Source organism: Euleptes europaea, chromosome 3 (genome assembly GCF_029931775.1).
Source record: "Euleptes europaea isolate rEulEur1 chromosome 3, rEulEur1.hap1, whole genome shotgun sequence".
NCBI lineage: Eukaryota > Metazoa > Chordata > Lepidosauria > Squamata > Sphaerodactylidae > Euleptes > Euleptes europaea.
This window is the reverse complement of record NC_079314.1, coordinates 8,617,469-8,635,201: the sequence shown is the minus strand read 5'-3', so window position 1 is coordinate 8,635,201 and position 17,733 is coordinate 8,617,469. Positions and strand designations below refer to the sequence as shown.

General features: G+C 52.4%; 1 protein-coding gene across 1 annotated transcript; it reads right to left on the bottom strand.

The window, feature by feature from the left end:
- Positions 1-12,345: 12,345 nt before the first annotated feature.
- LOC130475646 (transmembrane protein 229B-like) lies at positions 12,346-12,840 on the bottom strand. Its single transcript, XM_056847470.1, has one exon. It carries the CDS (start codon positions 12,838-12,840, stop codon positions 12,346-12,348), a length of 495 nt encoding a protein of 164 aa, XP_056703448.1.
- Positions 12,841-17,733: the final 4,893 nt, after the last annotated feature.

Below are 17,733 nucleotides of genomic sequence, written 5' to 3'. Positions count from 1 at the left end.
CCAGCTAGTGAAGGTTGTCCCGGGGCGGGGGCCTCCTAGAGCCGCCCGGGACGAACCCAGCTGGCTCTGAACCCCGCGGGGGGGGCATCACTCACCCCCGGTGGAAAGAGAGTTGAGGGCAGGGAGATCCCCCCCGACGACGGCGGGAGAGGCGGCCACAGTTCAACTTTGTTTTCCCCCCTAGGTCGCCCCGAAGACGCCGCAAACGGACGCCCAGCCGCCGCGCCAGCCGCGGCGAGACCGGAGCGTGCGCCCACGCCCCGGCCCACTCAACAGCTGACGAGCGGGCGGGCTCGGGCGGGGCAGGAGCGAGCGGGCCGTCGGCTGCAGGGGTAGCCATGTGACCCTCTTGCGGCCCTTATATGGGCATATCCGGGGCGGGACTTGGGGAGGAAGGGGCGGGGCCTCTCTGGCCTGGAGGGAATATAAGGCCAGGGAGGAGCCCAGGCCGGGGAGGAGTGGTGGCACATGGTTGTAGGGCTGAGCTGACCTGCAGCAACCTGGCTGCCTCCGAGGGGGAGACAAGCTCAGATTCCCCCTCGGATTGGTCTGAGGCCGAGGAGGCTCCTCCGGCCCCACCTTCCTCCAGGGCAGAGACCCCAAAAGCGACGGCGGCGACCGGGGAGCGCGACAACGTGGTGGAGAATGCGGGCAGGGGTGCGAGCGTAGCCAGACCCCCACCCCGCCTACCTGCAGCCCCCGGTTGGCGACCGCCTCATCCAATTATCCGGCCACCAGTGTTGACCCTAGCAACCGGCAGCACAATAGAAACCAGGATGGAACCCACGGAGCCTGGCCCGAGTCAGGGGGGAGATTTCTCTCAGTTTGGCCAATGGCTGACTGAACACCACGGGCGTATGATGCAGGACATCCTGCAAAGACAACAAGAGGCCCAGCAGCGTCTCGTCCGAGAAATGACACAGCAACAACAGGAGTCTCAAGCCTTGATGTTCCGGGAAATGTGTCAGGTGTTGGAGTCCAGTCGAAATGCTACCCCGCCCACGGGCACGGAGGCAACAGGAGTTGCAGCTAAGGTACCTTTCGTACAGCTATCGAAGTTAGGACCCGAAGACGACATAGATGGGTACCTCGAGGCCTTCGAGCGGACAGCCGAGGCTTCCGGCTGGGCAAAGGAAAAATGGTCCATCATCCTAGGACCATACCTCACAGGGCCCGCCCAAGCCGCACTTAAAGCACTTCCAAAGGACGACAGTAAGCGGTATGATCGCCTAAAAGCATCTATACTAGAATGGTACGCCATCTCCCCCAAGACCTATCGCTATAGATTTCGGACAATGCAGTGGAAAAAGGGGGACCCGCCAAGGGCCTTTGTGACGGCACTGAAAGATGCGGCCTACAGATGGCTTCGCCCCAAGACGAAGGAGAGTGAGGAAGTAGCAGATCAGGTGGTGCTAGAACAACTCCTGGCCGTGGTACCACACAAAGCCCGGGAGTGATTGCTGTGCAATAAGCCCGATACCCTGCCAACAGCCATGATCTTACTGGAGAATGTATTGGCAGTAGAATATCGGGAACCACCGCGGGAGAATAGCAGGGCGGACTGGCGGGTAAAGGGGCCCGAAGGCCACCCGCGGGGTGGAAGGGCCCGCCTGGCACCGCCCATCCCCGCTTTGGGTGGAGCAAGGCCAAGGTGGAGTTCGCCCGGGGTACTTCCGCCCGCGAGTCAAACCATCACAGAAGGAAGTCGGATACAACCCAAAGAAGAAAGCAAAGGCCCAGAAGGAAAAACAATGGGGCCTTGCTTCACGTGTGGGCAGTGGGGTCATTACCGCAGAGACTGTCCGATGATGGAATGCGATTTGGGGTGGGAGGAAGCAATGCACGCGGAAGCGCCCCAGCCCCGCCCGGCGGCCTTGCTAGTATCCCTCCAATTGGGAGGCCGCAAGCTCCGAGCCTTGGTGGATAGTGGGTCTTCGGTGTCCATGGTCAAGACAACGCTAGTGCCGTCATGCCTGCCGGTGGTCCGGACGGCAACAGTGGCCTGTTTCCATCAACATGTGGAGCAATATGCTGTTGTCCGGATCCGGGTAACTTGGAATAACCAGTCGTATGAGATGGAAGCGGCAAAGGTGGACCACCTGCCGTACCCCCTGCTTATCGGTCGGGATGCCCCGTTCTTCGGGGCCGTGCTGGGGGAGATCCGTCGGAGGTTCCACGAGGAAGAAGGGTTAGCGATAGAAGCAGACGATAGTGAACGCCCAGGGACGTCCACAGCGTTGGATCAGAGGAGCAACCCAGAGGAGCAACCAACCAACGCAGGTGCAACGTCGGAATGGGAGCCGGACCCCGAGTTCCGACGGGCTAAAGGGACGGATCCCTCCTTAGCCAAGTTGCGGGAGATGGTGTCGGTAAGTGAGGGGCAAGTGGTGGACGAGCGCCGGGCCATTAGGTGGTCGCAGATACAGCGCAGACAGGGTCTGTGGTACCGCGTTCCCGAGAATACCGAGGCAGGAGTTCACCAACTCCTGGTTCCCCAAGGGTATAGGCAACGGTTCCTGGAATTGAGTCATGACCATGCCTGGGCAGGGCACCAAGGGGTCAAGAACACCCTCGCCCGACTACAACGGAGGTTTTTTTGGCCGGCGATTTCAAGGGACGTTAAACAATTTTGTAGAACTTGCGTACGGTGCCAAAGGTGGGATGGGCGACCCCCACCACGAGCCCCTCTCCAACCCTTGGCCATCATCCAGTCACCCTTTGACCGGATCGCCATGGATTTTGTAGGGCCTCTCCCGCGTACGCCGAGGGGATCCCGTTACCTGTTAGTCATAATTGACTACGCCACCCGATATCCAGAGGCTATTCCGTTGCGTACCCTGCAGGCGCCAGGGGTGTGTCGAGCACTAATCCATTTCTTTGCTCACGTGGGGTTGCCCCGAGAGATTGTATCTGATAGAGGTTCGTCTTTTACAGCCTCTATCACCAAAGCCTTGTGTAAAACTTTAGGTATCCGTCAAATATTTGCGGCCATAGCCCACCCCCAGACCGATGGGTTGGTAGAACGTCTAAATCAAACAATAAAGAACATGCTCCACAAGCTAGCGGGGGATAGGCCCCGACAGTGGGACTTGTACGTCGACCCGGTACTTTTCGCCCTTAGGGAAACCCCTCAGGCCTCAACGGGGTATTCCCCCTTTGAATTGCTATATGGGCGCAAACCCCGTGGTATCTTACAAGTGGTAGAAGGGCAAGTAGTTGGGCAGGACCCGGAGGTGTCTCCCGGGCAGGAAGCCCGGGAGTATGTCCGGCAATTGAAGGAAAGGTTGGCAACGGCCCAGGCCATCGCCTCGCAAAACATGGCCCAGGCACAGGCCCAGCAGAAGGAGCGGTACGATCAGGGGACTCGACTCCGCCAATTAAGAGAAGGAACGCAGGTGTTGGTAAAGGGGCGAGTGTTCGGGCCGGGAGAGAAGGAATTATGGAAGGGCCCCTATGAGGTGGTACGAGTCTTGGGTCCCTGCTCATACGAGGTACAGTGCGGCACTCAAACTCGACAGCGAAAACGGCTCCATATTAACGATCTTAAAGAGTGGTTGACCCCTAATCCTGGGGAAGGCGAGTGTCAGTTGGGAGAAGAACCATTAGAGCTATCGGACGGAGATCTTCCATGGGGTAAGACCGAACACGGCCCAGACGAGCCCCGGATGGACGATGCTCTAGACCCCCGGCAGAGACAACAACTACAGCAGATGTTACAACGCTTACCCACAACGTTCTCTTCAACACCGGGGCGAATCGAAGGGATCTCACATGCTATTCGGACCCCACCCGATGCCGTGGCCAGGTCCGTCTGGCGGCCGGTCCCCAGACGAAGGTGGGAAGAGGTAGAACGAGAGGTGACTAAGATGTTACAACTAGGAGTAATTGAACCCTCTAAGAGCGCATGGCGCAGCCCAATAGTCTTAGTACCAAAACCGGATGGGAGTGTACGCTTTTGCGTGGATTATAGAGCACTGAATCAGATAGCTGCTTTCGACGCCTATCCCATGCCCCGAGCTGACCTCCTGATCAATCAACTAGGGTCGGCTCAGTACTTGTCGGCTTTAGTTTTAACGAAGGGCTACTGGCAGATTCCCATGAGAGCAACAGACAAAGAGAAGACAGCTTTTGCGACGACTTCAGGGCTTTACCAGTTTACGATGATGCCGTTTGGGTTACATGGAGCCGCCGCTACATTTCAACGAGTGGTTGATCAAGCTCTGGTCCAGTGTCAAAGCTTCGCGACCGCGTATATTGATGACATCATTGTTTTCAGCCCTGACTGGGAGTCACACCTTCAACATCTCGAGGCGGTGTGCCGCGCCCTCCACGCAGTTGGGCTTCGAGCCAACCCCACGAAAAGCCATCTGGGGTTTCAGGAACTCAAGTACCTCGGCTACATTGTAGGACAAGGGGTACTACGACCCATCCCCGAAAAAGTGACGACCCTAGAAAAAACCCCAATTCCACGGACAAAGAAACAACTCCGGCGGTTCTTAGGCCTCGCCGGGTATTACAGTAAGTTCGTACCCCACTTTGCCACACGAGCCTGCCCTCTGACTGATTGTCTGAAGAAATCATGCCCCAACCAGATCAGATGGACGACCACCGCCCTGTCAGCATTTCATGACTTGCGAACGGCCTTATCCCGAAGTCCGGTGCTGAAAAATCCAGACTTCGACAGGCCCTTCTCTCTCCACACCGATGCATCCGACACGGGACTAGGAGCGGTGCTCATGCAAGAAAAAGATGGGCACGAACACCCGGTGCTGTTCCTCAGTCGGAAATTGCAGGCGGCCGAACGCAACTATGCCACGGTTGAGAAGGAAGCCCTGGCAGTCAAGTGGGCGGTCGGGTCTCTACAGTACTACCTCGAGAATAACCCTTTCGTCTTGGTAACCGACCATGCCCCCCTATTATGGATGAAGCGGATGAAAGACCATAATGCCCGGATTTTACGGTGGTATGTGTCATTATTGCCCTTCTCTTTCACAGTACGGCACAGACCAGGCTCCCAACACGTGCCGGCTGACTATATGTCAAGAGTGTTCGACGTAGACTCATCGGGCAAGACAATGCAAAGAGGGGGGGTGTCCCGGGGCGGGGGCCTCCCAGAGCCTCCCAGGATGAACCCAGCTGGCTCTGAACCCCGCGGGGGGGGCATCACTCACCCCCGGCGGAAAGAGAGTTGAGGGCAGGGAGATCCCCCCCAACGACGGCAGGAGAGGCGGCCACAGTTCAACTTTGTTTTCCCCCCTAGGTCGCCCCGAAGACGCCGCAAACGGACGCCCAGCCGCCGCGCCAGCCGCGGCGAGACTGGAGCGCGCGCCCACGCCCCGGCCCACTCAACAGCTGACGAGCAGGCGGGCTCGGGCGGGGCAGGAGCGAGCGGGCCGTCGGCTGCAGGGGTAGCCATGTGACCCTCTTGCGGCCCTTATATGGGCATATCCGGGGCGGGACTTGGGGAGGAAGGGGCGGGGCCTCTCTGGCCTGGAGGGAATATAAGGCCAGGGAGGAGCCCAGGCCGGGGAGGAGTGGTGGCACATGGTTGTAGGGCTGAGCTGACCTGCAGCAACCTGGCTGCCTCCGAGGGGGAGACAAGCTCAGATTCCCCCTCGGATTGGTCTGAGGCCGAGGAGGCTCCTCCGGCCCCACCTTCCTCCAGGGCAGAGACCCCAAAAGCGACGGCGGCGACCGGGGAGCGTGACAAAGGTGACAAATTGTTTTTGCCACAGACATAGAGAAGAGACAGAACCTTGATTTGGAAGAGGTTGGAGATTAGCTTCACTTCCCCAAACAGTGTGCATACAGATGTTTCCTGTGCCCCCCCCCCATCTGACCAAACAGCTTTGGGAGGCTTTGAGCCCCCAGAGAGTGAAAGCAAGTGGTGGGACGTGCCAGAAGTTTACTCTTTTAAACCACCTTCACCTCTCCAGGCAAAGAGGAGGAGGAGAAGAAGAAGAAGAAGAAGAACAACAACAACAGTTGGTTTTTATATGCAGACTTTCTCTGCCACTTAAGAAAGAATCACACTGGCTTACAATCACCTTCTCTCCCCTTCCCTGCAACAGACATCCTGTGAGGCAGGTGGGGCTGAGAGAATGTGATTAGCCTAAGGTCATCCATCTGGCTTCATGTGTAGGAGAGGGGAATCAAACCCTGTTCACCAGATTATAGTCCACCGCTCATGTGGAGGAGTAGGGAAACCAATCCAGTTCACCAGATTAGCATCCGCCGCTCATGTGGAGGAGTGGAGACTCAAACCCGGTTCTCCAGATCAGAGTCCACCACTCCAAACCACTGCTCTTAACCTTGATACCAAGCTGGCTCAGAGATCATCCCTGAGCATTTAAGAACCTAAGAACATCAACAGAGCCCCACTGGGTCAGACCAATGGTCTATCTATGCCTGCATGTGGCCAACCAGTTCGTCTGGAGGGCCAACAACAATGTAAAGAGGTCGAGGCCTTCCCCTGATGTTGCTTCCTGGCACTGGGATTCAGAGGTTGACTGCCTCTGAACATGGGGGTTCCCTTTGGACCCCATGGCTGGTAGCCACTGATAGACCTGTCCTCCATGAATCTGTCTAATCCTCTTTTAAAGAGGTCTATGCCTATGGCCATCACTAAATCGCTACATGTGGCCATCACTACATCCTCTGGCAGGGAATTCCACATTTTAATCACTCTGTGTATAAAGAAGTATTTCCTTTTGACTGCCAGACCCCAAACACCCTCTCTTCTGGGAGAATAAGGACTTCCCTGGTCTCTTGCTGGGGCTATTGGTGGGGGTGTCTCCTCTTCTCCAGACTAAACATTCCCAAGTCCCTCAGCCTTTCCTCATAGGGCTTGTGCTCCTGGCCCCTGATCATCCTCATGTCTCTCCTCTGCACCCGCTCCAGTCTGTCCACATCCTTTTTGAAGTGGGGCCTCCAGAACTGCACACAATACTCCAGGTGCGGCCTGACCAATGCAGTGGCCAGCGGGACTATGACATCTTGTCATTTGGATGTTATGCTTCTGTTGAGACACCCCAAGATTGCATTAGTCTTTTTTGTTGCTGCACCACACTGATTGCTCATATTTAACTTACGGTCCACCCATACCCTTAGATCTTGTTCACAAACACCGTTACCCAGAAGTGTATACCCCATCCAGTATGCATGTCCCTCATTTTTGTTACCCGTATGTAGAACTCTGCACTTGTCCTTGTTGAATTGCATGTTGTTGACATCTGTCCACTTTTCCAGTGTGTTCAGATCTTGTTGATTTCTATTTTACACACACACACACACACACATACACACACACACACACACACAAGAGAACCTCTTGTAGAAACCGCATCTGCAGGTTTATTGGAGAATTTTTACCAACACCTCAGCTTCCTTTGTGTTCATGGCAGTTCAGCTGTCATGAAAGATGCATCCCAAAAATAATTCAGCTGTTTAGAACCAAGCGGTGACTAAATGCCGACATTAGTATGGAATAAAATTAAATAACAATGATTATAAATGTATTAAATAGAGTAAATGAAACAGACATTTACAAGCACCGTAAATTAACAGCCCAGAAACATCTGCTGTAACATGGATCTTGCGAACGAAATGAAGAAGAAGAGTTGGTTTTTATATGCCAACTTGGAAGATGCAGGTATGGCTTATACAGCTCTTGGCGAGAATAAAAACGCATTTGCTTTGCAAGTGCCCCAAGACCCCGATATGCTGCTCCTAATTAACACCTCTGCAATCTGGCAAAACTTTTAGTTGAACTGGATTGTTAGTCATCTTCTGCTGTCCAAATGCAGCCCTGAAGCCATCTGCCGGCTGTAGGAGGGAATGCAGTAGCGTCTCTGGAATCGACTTTCTTTTCTTAAAAGAGTCTTTAAGAAGCCCCCAGACTTTGGGCCAAGGTCCTGGGCTGGATTCCTTTGAAGTGTGGTGTTGGAGGAGACAGATGTCGTGGACCCCCCAAAAGACAAATCTGTGGGTTCTAGATCAAATCAAGCCTGAACTCACCCTAGAAGTTAAAATGACTAAATTAGGGCTATTGTAATATTGTCGAAGGCTTTCACGGTCAGAGTTCATTGGTTCTTGTAGGTTATCCGGGCTGTGTAACCGTGGTCTTGGAATTTTCTTTCCTGACGTTTCGCCAGCAACTGTGGCAGGCATCTTCAGAGTAGTAACACTGAAGGAGAGACATTGTCCTTCAGTGTTACTACTCTGAAGATGCCTGCCACAGTTGCTGGCGAAACGTCAGGAAAGAAAATTCCAAGACCACGGTTACACAGCCCGGATAACCTACAAGAACCAATAGGGCTATTGTACTTTGGTCACATTATCAGAAGACAAGAGTCACTGGAAAAGACAGTCATGCTAGGGAAAGTGGAAGGCAGCAGGAAAAGAGGGAGGCCCAACAAGAGATGGATGGACTCAATCAAGGAAGCCACAGCCCTCCATTTGCAAGACCTGAGCTGTTAATGATAGGATGATTTGGAGGTCATGAATTCATGCTGTTGCCGTAAGTTGGAAGCGACTTGATGGCACTTAACACACTTAACACACACACACACACACACACACCCTAGGTTAAATTGTGTTCCTGCCCTGTCCTTATAGGGTATTCCTTTGGAAAGTCTTGTTTGTGTGTTTTGAAGGCCCCTGCAAGGTTGCAAATAAATACCTGTGGGTTGGGGTGTATGAGATCTCCTGAGGTCCACAGGGGCTGACGGATGATGTTGAGGGGAGGGGCCGTGGTAGAACATCTGCTTTGCACACAGAAGGTCCCAGATTCGATCCCCAGCATCTCTAGTTCAAAGGACCAGGTGGTAGGTGATGGAAAAGACCTCTGCCTGAGACCCAGGAGATAGGGTTGCCAACCTCCAGGTACTAGCTGGAGATCTCCCGCTATTACAGGTGATCTCTAGCTGATAGCAATCAGTTCCCCTGGAGAAAAATGGCTGCTTTGGCAATTGGACTCCCCTCCCCAAACCCCGCCCTCCTCAAGCTCCCCCCAAAAAATCTCCAGGTATTTCCCGACCCAGAGCTGGCAACACTACCTGGAGAGCCCCTGCCAGTCTGAGTGGACAATACTGACCTTGATGGACCAAGGGTCTGATTCAGGATAGGGCAGCTTCATGCGTTCATGTGACCCCTGGGGTTGGCCCTCTGTGCGTGCTCAAGTCCTTCAGGATTCAGCCCCCTCCCTCTGAGTCCCTAGCAGTTAAATGGGGTCATGTGCAGGATCAGGGAAACAGGTTTCAGTAGATGGCCAAGAGCGTTCATCATTGTGGGATGGGGGCGGGTCTCAGACCAGGATCCTTGACCTAAGGACAACCCCCCCCCCTTTGGCCACTCTGACCTGTTGAAGATGCTCCCATATTCAAGTTCATCTCCTGATGTCTGTTTTCCATGCAGTTCTTACAAAAGCGCCATACTCTTCTAACCCGGATTTCCAGTGCTGAGCTGTATATCGGGAGACACTAGAGCCAGTCCTTGGGCAGTTTTGTACAGGGCTGGTGGAAGAACCACACGAACACATGACGCTGTCAGTGCCTTATACTGAATCAGACCATCAGTCCATCAAGGTCAGTATTGTCTATTCAGACTGGCAGCAGCTCCCCAGGGTTTCAGGCCGAGGTCCTTATAACTGGAGACACCAGGGATTGGAGCTGGGACCTTCTGCATTCCAAGCAGATGCTCTACCACTGAGCCACGGCCCCTCCCCAAACAGACCCTTGCTCCAACCAAGTCAGTAATGTCTACTCAGATTGGCAGTGGCTCTCCAGGGTCTCAGGCTGAGGTTTTTCCCATCACCTACCGCCTGGTCCTTTCAACTGGAGATGCTGGGGATTGAACCGGGGACCTTCTGCATGCCAAGCAGAGGCTCTACCACTGAGCCACGTCCCCTCCCCAGCACAAAGACTGTCTGTTTCTGTAAGGTGGAGAGCTAAAAATGATGATCGTGGGGGGTCAGCGGAGATGTGTTTTCCACTGGTATGGGCAGAAGATGGCATTTGGAGTCAGGACCAGCGAGTTTTGAGTGGGGAATCTGCCCAGCGTCCCTCTCAATTGTCTATCGCAATGGATCTCTTCATATCTGTGGTGGAGGCATGTGGGGAGGCCGTGTTCTCTCCCTTGGCTCCTACCCCAGCCTCTCGGTGACATCAGCTAGCAAGGCAAGCGAAGGCAGAGATAACTTCATTTATTTACTTCATTTATATCCCGCCATTCTCCCCAATGGGATCACAAAGCAGTCTATATAATTCTATTCTCCTCTGTTTTATCCTCACAACAACCCTGTGAGGTAGGCTAGCCTGAGAATGTGTCACTGCCCCACGGCCACCCGGCAAGCTTCCGTGGCAGAGCAGGGATTCGAACCTGAACTCTTCACGGAGCTGATTGGCTGGAGCCCGTGACTTCACCCGGAAGCCTCCCTGGAGCAGTTTTTACATCTTTAATAGAATTTTTCCTCTTGAAAAACAAAAATAAAGGGATGAATAATAAATGAATAAGCGTGTGCATCTGGAAAGAGGACAAAGGCGATGGGGGCGAAGACTGACGTTGTTTGTGTTGTGGTTACTGCACTTGGGTGGTTTCAGTTGTGAAGCTGGGCTTGGCCTAGGGTGGCCAACTCTGGGTTGGGAAATTTCTGGAGATCTTGGGGGTCGAGCCTTGGGAGAGTGGGGTTTGGGGAGGGGAAGGAACTCAGCGGGATATGATGTCGTAGAGCCCCCCTCCAAAGCAACCGTTTTCTGTAGGGGAGTTGATCTCTGTCATCGGGACATCAGTTGTAATTTCGAGAGCTCACCAAGCCCCATCTGAAGGTTGGCAACCCTAGCTTGGCCCTCTCTTTATTTGGCAGCCAGAACCTCCAGACCAACCACTGCGAACCCTGGAGTCCTACCGGCTGAAGCAGATTTAGAGGCCATCTGATCTACCCCCCCCCCCACCCCCACTTTTCCAACTCAGGATGTCCAAATTTGGAGCTCCATCTTGGCTGCAAATGCTACAGCGCCGCTCAGCTGGGAAAAGCAAAAGCCCCTTAAAGGGCCGGAAAGAGGAGGAGGGAATGCAAAGCTTAGCTCTGCCCCTTTCCTGGCAGCAATTGTGGGCGGGGGCTCTGCCTGCAGCTGTCCCCCAGTTCTGCTTCTGAACCATGTAGGGTTGCCAGCCCCGGGTTGGGAAATACCTGGAGATTTGGGGGATGGGTTTGGAGACTTCAATGCAATAGAGTCCAATGGCCAATGTGGCCATTTTCTCCAGGGGAACTGATCTCTGTTGCCTGAAGATCAGTTGTAATAGTGGGAGATCTCCAGCCACCACCTGGAGGTTGACTGAGTAAACAATAGTACGAGGCTCAACCACTCAAATAGCAAAGACGTATATTTGAAAGTTACAATGGTGAAGGTGCAGGAAGTGACAAAAAGGAAACTTAACATGAAATCTATTCACTAAGATCTAAAGGTCGATAAATATGATAAAGTCAATAAATATGTCTTGATAGAATCTTTAAAAGTTCATAATAAATATATTCAAATCCTTGCGTTGTGGAAACGGAAGTCAGGAGACTTTCAAATATGCGTCTTTGCTATTTGAGTGGTTGAGCCTCGTACTATTGTTTACTCAGCTATACTTTGTTAGTACTTGTGCATATTTATACCACCTGGAGGTTGGCAACTGTAGAACCAGGGGCAAAAGAGGTTTTCTTTGATCCCTTGTAAAGGGTGAAGAATTTGAGTCTTCCTGCATTTCATACGGGGTGGGGGATCCAGCTCTCGCTAAACTGATAAGGTAAGTTCCAAAGAATTAAGATGGGTGGGCCTGCCTGCCTCTGGAAGTTGTAACCGACGCCATAGGCCAGCATCCATCTGAACACCCGTTTACTCAAAGGCTACCAGAGCCTATAATAATGTTCTTCATCATCATCATAATCACATTTGATTCCTAGTCATCCTCTACAGAGCTCAGGCTGGCATAGACCGGGTCCGTCCCCCCCCCCCGCCCCGGTGAACTCAACAACAACCCTATGAGGTAGGTGAGGCTGAGAGATCATGACTAGACCAAAGTCGTCCAGCGAGCTTTGTGACCCGCAGGGAGAATTACAACCCCGATTCTCCCCCACGGGCAAAGGCCCCTATCCTGCGCTGGCTCGATGGGACAGGAAGGTGTTCCCACTTCCCAGCTCCATCCTTTTGCCCAAACCTTCCCAAGCCTCCAGAGGAGAGAGAAAAGGGCATGAGAATTAATCCGAAGAAAGGCAGAGTTGGGGGCGGCAGCCGCAGAGTGAGTTGGAGGGCCGGGGGCAGATGGAGCCCCTGGCCTCACTCTCCCCCCCTCCTCCCCGGATCAGTCATCTTTAAGTTCAGGTTGGAGTTCAGGATTCTCTTTGGGTTTCCAGGTCTTGTCCAGTCGGAGGCGAAGCGCGTTATAGACCACGAGCCGCTCCAGCAAGAGGGACCCAACAAACCAAAAGGGGAAATACTCCAGGGTGATGAGGCCCATGAAGTTGTGACGAAACCCGCTGTAGTCCCAGGGACAGGCGTTGAAGCAGCGCAGGATGTAGCCGGTGCAGAACTCCCACAGGTAGATGCACAAGGTGTAGAGGACGCCCCGGACGAGGAGGTTACACCGGCACCGCATCGCGAGGTAAAGGTGCTCCAAGATCATGCCGAAAGTGCCATAGATGAACAGGGCCCACACGCTGGTGACGCCGAACAACTTCCAGTTCCGGTTCGCGACAAAGTTCCACGTGGCGGTGAACATGATCTCTGCGAAGTAGCCGTGGAGGGCGTAGATGTACCACCGGCACAGCGGGCCCAAGGGAACACCTGTCTTCCCCATGGCTGGTGACCTGCGTGGAGGAAGACAGAGGAGGAGTCATGTGTCGTGGGCAGTTTCTGTACTTGGAAATACCCAAAAGGAACAGCCGTCTCTCCCGGGACCCAGCCCTTGAGATGTTCTTTGCAGGGCTTGCTCAGCTATAAAAGGGCTCAGTCTGCCTCTCTCCTTCATGGGAGTGGGCAGTCTTTGTGCTGTTGGGGGTAGCCTCATCCTGGAGCATCCCACTGTCTGTCCTTGGGGGCCTCCCCCAGTAAGGCCGTGCTAGCCAGAACCTTCCCTTGCTGGCTGAGCTCCCCCCCCACCCAGAAGTGGAGCTGAGTGGAGATGGCTTCATGCCAGTGAATGGCCCTTCAATAGCACAGGGGACAACACAAAACCCGGTTTTGCACACAGCTGTTTGCATGAGCGAGCATCCCCCAAGGCCACCTATTGGAACTGCTCGGCCAGGTAGGGATGGAGCTGCCAGAAGAAGTTGCCCCCAGTACTCATTCCAGAAAAGTGTCCCGGGGAGGAGGAGGAGGTGTGGTTTGGCTGAGCGATCCAAGAGGGTCGGAGTCCCTCTTTCTTTAGTCCAGAGGAGGTTGTGAGTGAAACCTGGCAGGTGGGTTTCTCTGTTTCATTCTCTTGTCTTCTGAATTCTGTGTTTGCTAATTCAGCAGCTGGAATTTTGCATCTGGCTGGCTGGGAGGTCGCTCACCTGTGATCTGATCTACCAGATTGGCACTTCAAATCTCGTCTTCCTGAGCAGCGTTAGGCCAAATATTGTCTGTCCCCCCCCCTTTGCTATTAGTATAGAATAGACATTTTTTGTAATATCTGTAATTGTGTTACATGTTCTTTTTTGGCTAGTCCCATAGTGTTATTTTAACATGGTTCTGTACGCCTACCTTAGGCTGATGAAGCCCATCGCAAAACGTGTCAAAACGATCTAGACAACACGTTCTGGCTGTTCACGTGCCTTCGCACCTGGATGTCTTCTTTCTTCATGGCAACATTGGAATGTTACTATTTGCTAATGTATTCACGTGGCTTTTTAAAATTATTTTGATTATTTCCATTCCCATTGTCATTTTTTCTGAGTATATTGTTGCCAGGTCCGAGGCACAGGGGCATACTCTCATCATATTCCCCCTGGTTATTTGTTGTAGGTGTTTCATAGTGTGTGGTTTGTTTGTTGTTGTGTAATTGTATATATGGTCAATAATAACTTCATATTTTCTTGCATTTTTGCATTTGGGAATTTAGCATCTGGCTGGCTGGGAGGTCGCTCACCTGTGATCTGGTCTACCAAATTGGCACTTCAAATCTCGTCTTCCTGAGCGGCCTTAGGCAAAATATTGTTTGTCCACCTCTCTGCTATTAGTGTAGAATAGAAATTTTATGTATACCCCCCCTCCCCTGGCAAAACCTGGCTCAGGGCAGCTAACATTGTATATATATATGTATACATAGTACAAAAATTTTAAATACAATTTTAAAGCAACTCTAAATTCTATACATTAAAGATATAGATGGCGCCATATCCACTATTTTACTTTAAGTACAACTTTGGTTATACTTCACTGATTGATGTTATACTTCAAGGAGGAGGAGATGGAAGAATCAGGGAATGGAAAACACAAAGGGGAAAAAAAGCATGGGAGGGAAAGACGAGGGAACGGGGAAGGAAGCGGAAAGGAAGGAGAAGGGAGAGGAGGGGGAAAGGGGAGGGGGGAGGGAAAGGGAAATAGTGGCCTACCTGGCTGGTTGTTGTCAAAGATTGTGTGACAATGTGTGTAAACAACAAGTTTTTGGGGGGTGGGATCTGACAAAGGGAGCTTTGACTCTAAAAGCTCCTACCCCCAAATCTTGTTGGTCTTCAAGCCTTCTTCAACGAACAAGAAGGCTAGCAACTGGCTTGTGTTTTGTTTTAAGTCAAGGTTTTCTAGGAATTCAGATTAATAGTTTTGGGATGGAGTTGCAGAAGGACAAAGGTTTGTCTCCAAAAGAATAGCAGAACTGCTATAAACCAGATAAAAGAAGGTTCTGGCTGCATACCCTTTGTGTGCCTGGTTTTGTCAACAGGACTTCCAGTTATAGCATCCTTCTCTCCTGTGACTGCAGGTTCCCTGGGAAGGTGGTTTTCTGTCACAGCACTCAGAATATAAAAATCTTCCTTTGCCTTCCTCTGGGCATAGAGCAGGGGTCACTGGGGGGAGTGGGGGGGAACTAGTTGTGAATTTCCAGCGTTGTGCAGGGTGTTGGACTAGATGACCCCTGAGGTCCCTTCCAACTCTGAATTTCTCTGTTTCTGTCTGCTCTCTGCTCCCCTTCCCCATCAGACAGGGTACCCAGGCTTCCTTTAGGGCCGTAGGTCCATTTTGCATATATGGAAAAAAACGTCCAAAGGAAAAGCAGGTGGAGGGTGAAAGGTAATGGGAAGCAAACAAATCTGGTTCGCTTGCCTGGTTTGCGTATTTATTCTCTCCAGGATCAGAGGAGCATGCCAGTTATATTATGTGCTGTGGAACACAGGGAGGATGCTGCTGCTGGCCTGTTGTCTTGTTTGTGGGCTTCCTAAAGGCACCTGGCTGGCCCCTGTGCGAACAGACTGCTGGACTTGATGGGCCTTGCTTGGTCTGATCCAGCAGGGCCTTTCTTAGGTTCTTATGCATCAGCTGGGAAGAACGGGGCTCTGGGATCCCTACCTCTCGGCCCCTGCAAACATGATTTCTCTCACTCCCCACTCATGTACACACTGCAACCCTGAAACCTGATTTTATTTTAAAAAAGAGAGAGAGAGAGAGAGAGAGGCCCAATCTCTCAGGTTTCTGGATTCTCTCCCAAAATACTTTCATAATCTGAACATAAAGAACCGGTTTGTGGTTTTATTGTTCTTAATCAACTTTCTTTGTATTGTCCCAGATCCGTCATTCATAAAAAGGGTGCCACTGGACACTTTTCTCAAGTACATTTTATCCTGCCCGTCTTCCGAAGAGCTCAGAGCAGCATATGTGATTTCCCCTTCTCCGTTTTGTCCTCACAACAACCCTGTGAGATGGGCTAGGCTAAGTGGTCAGGGACTGGCCCAGTGTTATCCAGGAAGTTTCATGGGAGAGTGGGATTTGAACCCAAATCTCCCAGATGGTTAGTCTGACACCGTGGCTGCCATACCCACGCTGGTTCTCAGTTCAAAGACCAATCTAGTTCCCAAAAGCCATGCAGATCTTTCTGGTTGGCGCCTGCGAACTGGGCAAGGCTAGACTACTGTAATGTGCTCTGTGGGCTGCCTTTGAGAAGAAGAAACTGCAGCCAAGCCCAAGTGAAGAAGGGCCTCTGGACTAATTTATTACTTGTTCCCACTTTTTAAAAAACCCACCCTCAAAGTAGCTAACTAATTGAAATTCAGTAAAAACTGTTCTTGGCTGGATTCCCTTTGCCAGTAATCTGATTGTATTGCAGGATCAGCATCTGCTTCCAATATGTTATTAGGTCCCATTCAACACGCTGGTTTTGACCAAGAAAACTCTAAACCAGAGGTGGGCAAATTGGGGGGGGGGTAGCAGAGCTGGGGAGGGGCCCACAGCTGGTTCTCTGCCCACTTTGAAGAGCATAGAGGTGGACTCTGGAACCAGGACAAGCCAGCGCCCAACTTGGCGCCCTCCCAAGCAGGCAGAGAGCCAGATGTGTCCTTTGGGCTGGGAAATGTACCCGCCTGGGCCCTGGGTATCTGCCTCCTCTCTTATGAGCCTACTACTGGGTCCCTCTGCCAACGTAAGCGAGCTGAATTGTGACCAAAACCAGCCCCCATGATGGAGAAAGACCCCACCTCTTCCGACCATTCTTCTGCAGGGGGCTTACTGGCCATCTTCTCGATTGGCATTTGGGGGCCAAGCCAACCACACAGCAAAGTTTTTCTTTAGCTTGTTCCTCTTTTGAATTTGCCGTTGAGTCTTTCCCAGGGAACTTTCCTGTTACCTTTGGCTGCGCATATCTTTTTAACGCTGATATTATCTTATAATTCCTCTACAGCAACCATAGTTCTCGATGCTTCTGTCAGTTTATTGATGTTGGGATGACTTTACCAACGTAAGCCGCTCTGGGCATCACATCTGTGTTAAAGTGGGATTTGGGCAACTGGGGTTCCCAGGTAGACTGCCTTTGAACCTGGAGGTTTTCTTAGGCTATCCGAATAATTGCTATGAAAAATGTTTTGTGCTCGATCCTGCCCTGAGGACATTCAAAAAGTGAATGCCCGAGAGGATCAAATGCTTCTTGAGTGTCATGTGAAGATGGTCCATCTGTCCCCGTCCCCACCCCCACCCCCGGTCTTTTGAAGAACCGTTCTTAAAAACCTGCTCTTGCAGCTACCTCCACCACAAACCAAAGTGAGGGACTTACCTCTGAACTGCTGCTGCGGGTTTTCCCTTCTCCTTCCAGCAACGAGCTGGTTAGCAAAGCCCGGTGGTTCCAAGAGCCTCTTCTCAGCTTGCGAAGGGAGAGGCGCGTAGTGGTTGCAGCCGAGGAGGCTGAGCTCTTGGGCTCCCTTTCCAGCTGTGCTCCTTTTTGGCAGGTAGCACAGATGCTGACAGTGGGTTCCGCCCACCTGTTTGGCGGCTGAGTCACTTCCTCAGTTTCCCCGTGGTCATGATAGCCAGCATACCTTTGGCGGCCCGGGGCAATTAGATGTGCTGAGAAGGGCCGTTCCAGTTCCCTTCCGTCCTCCACTCCATCCCTTCGACCCCCTTCACACCACAGAACCGCATTCAGAAGACTCCCTTCTGCTGAGGTCTGACTCAGAAATTAGCTGTGGCTCGGGAAGAGCCGAGCTCTAAGCACAGGAATCGGCCGCTAAATATCTAGGGATAGGCTGCCTGGCCGTGCCCTGTCCCCTGGTGATGAGAGAAAGGCAGT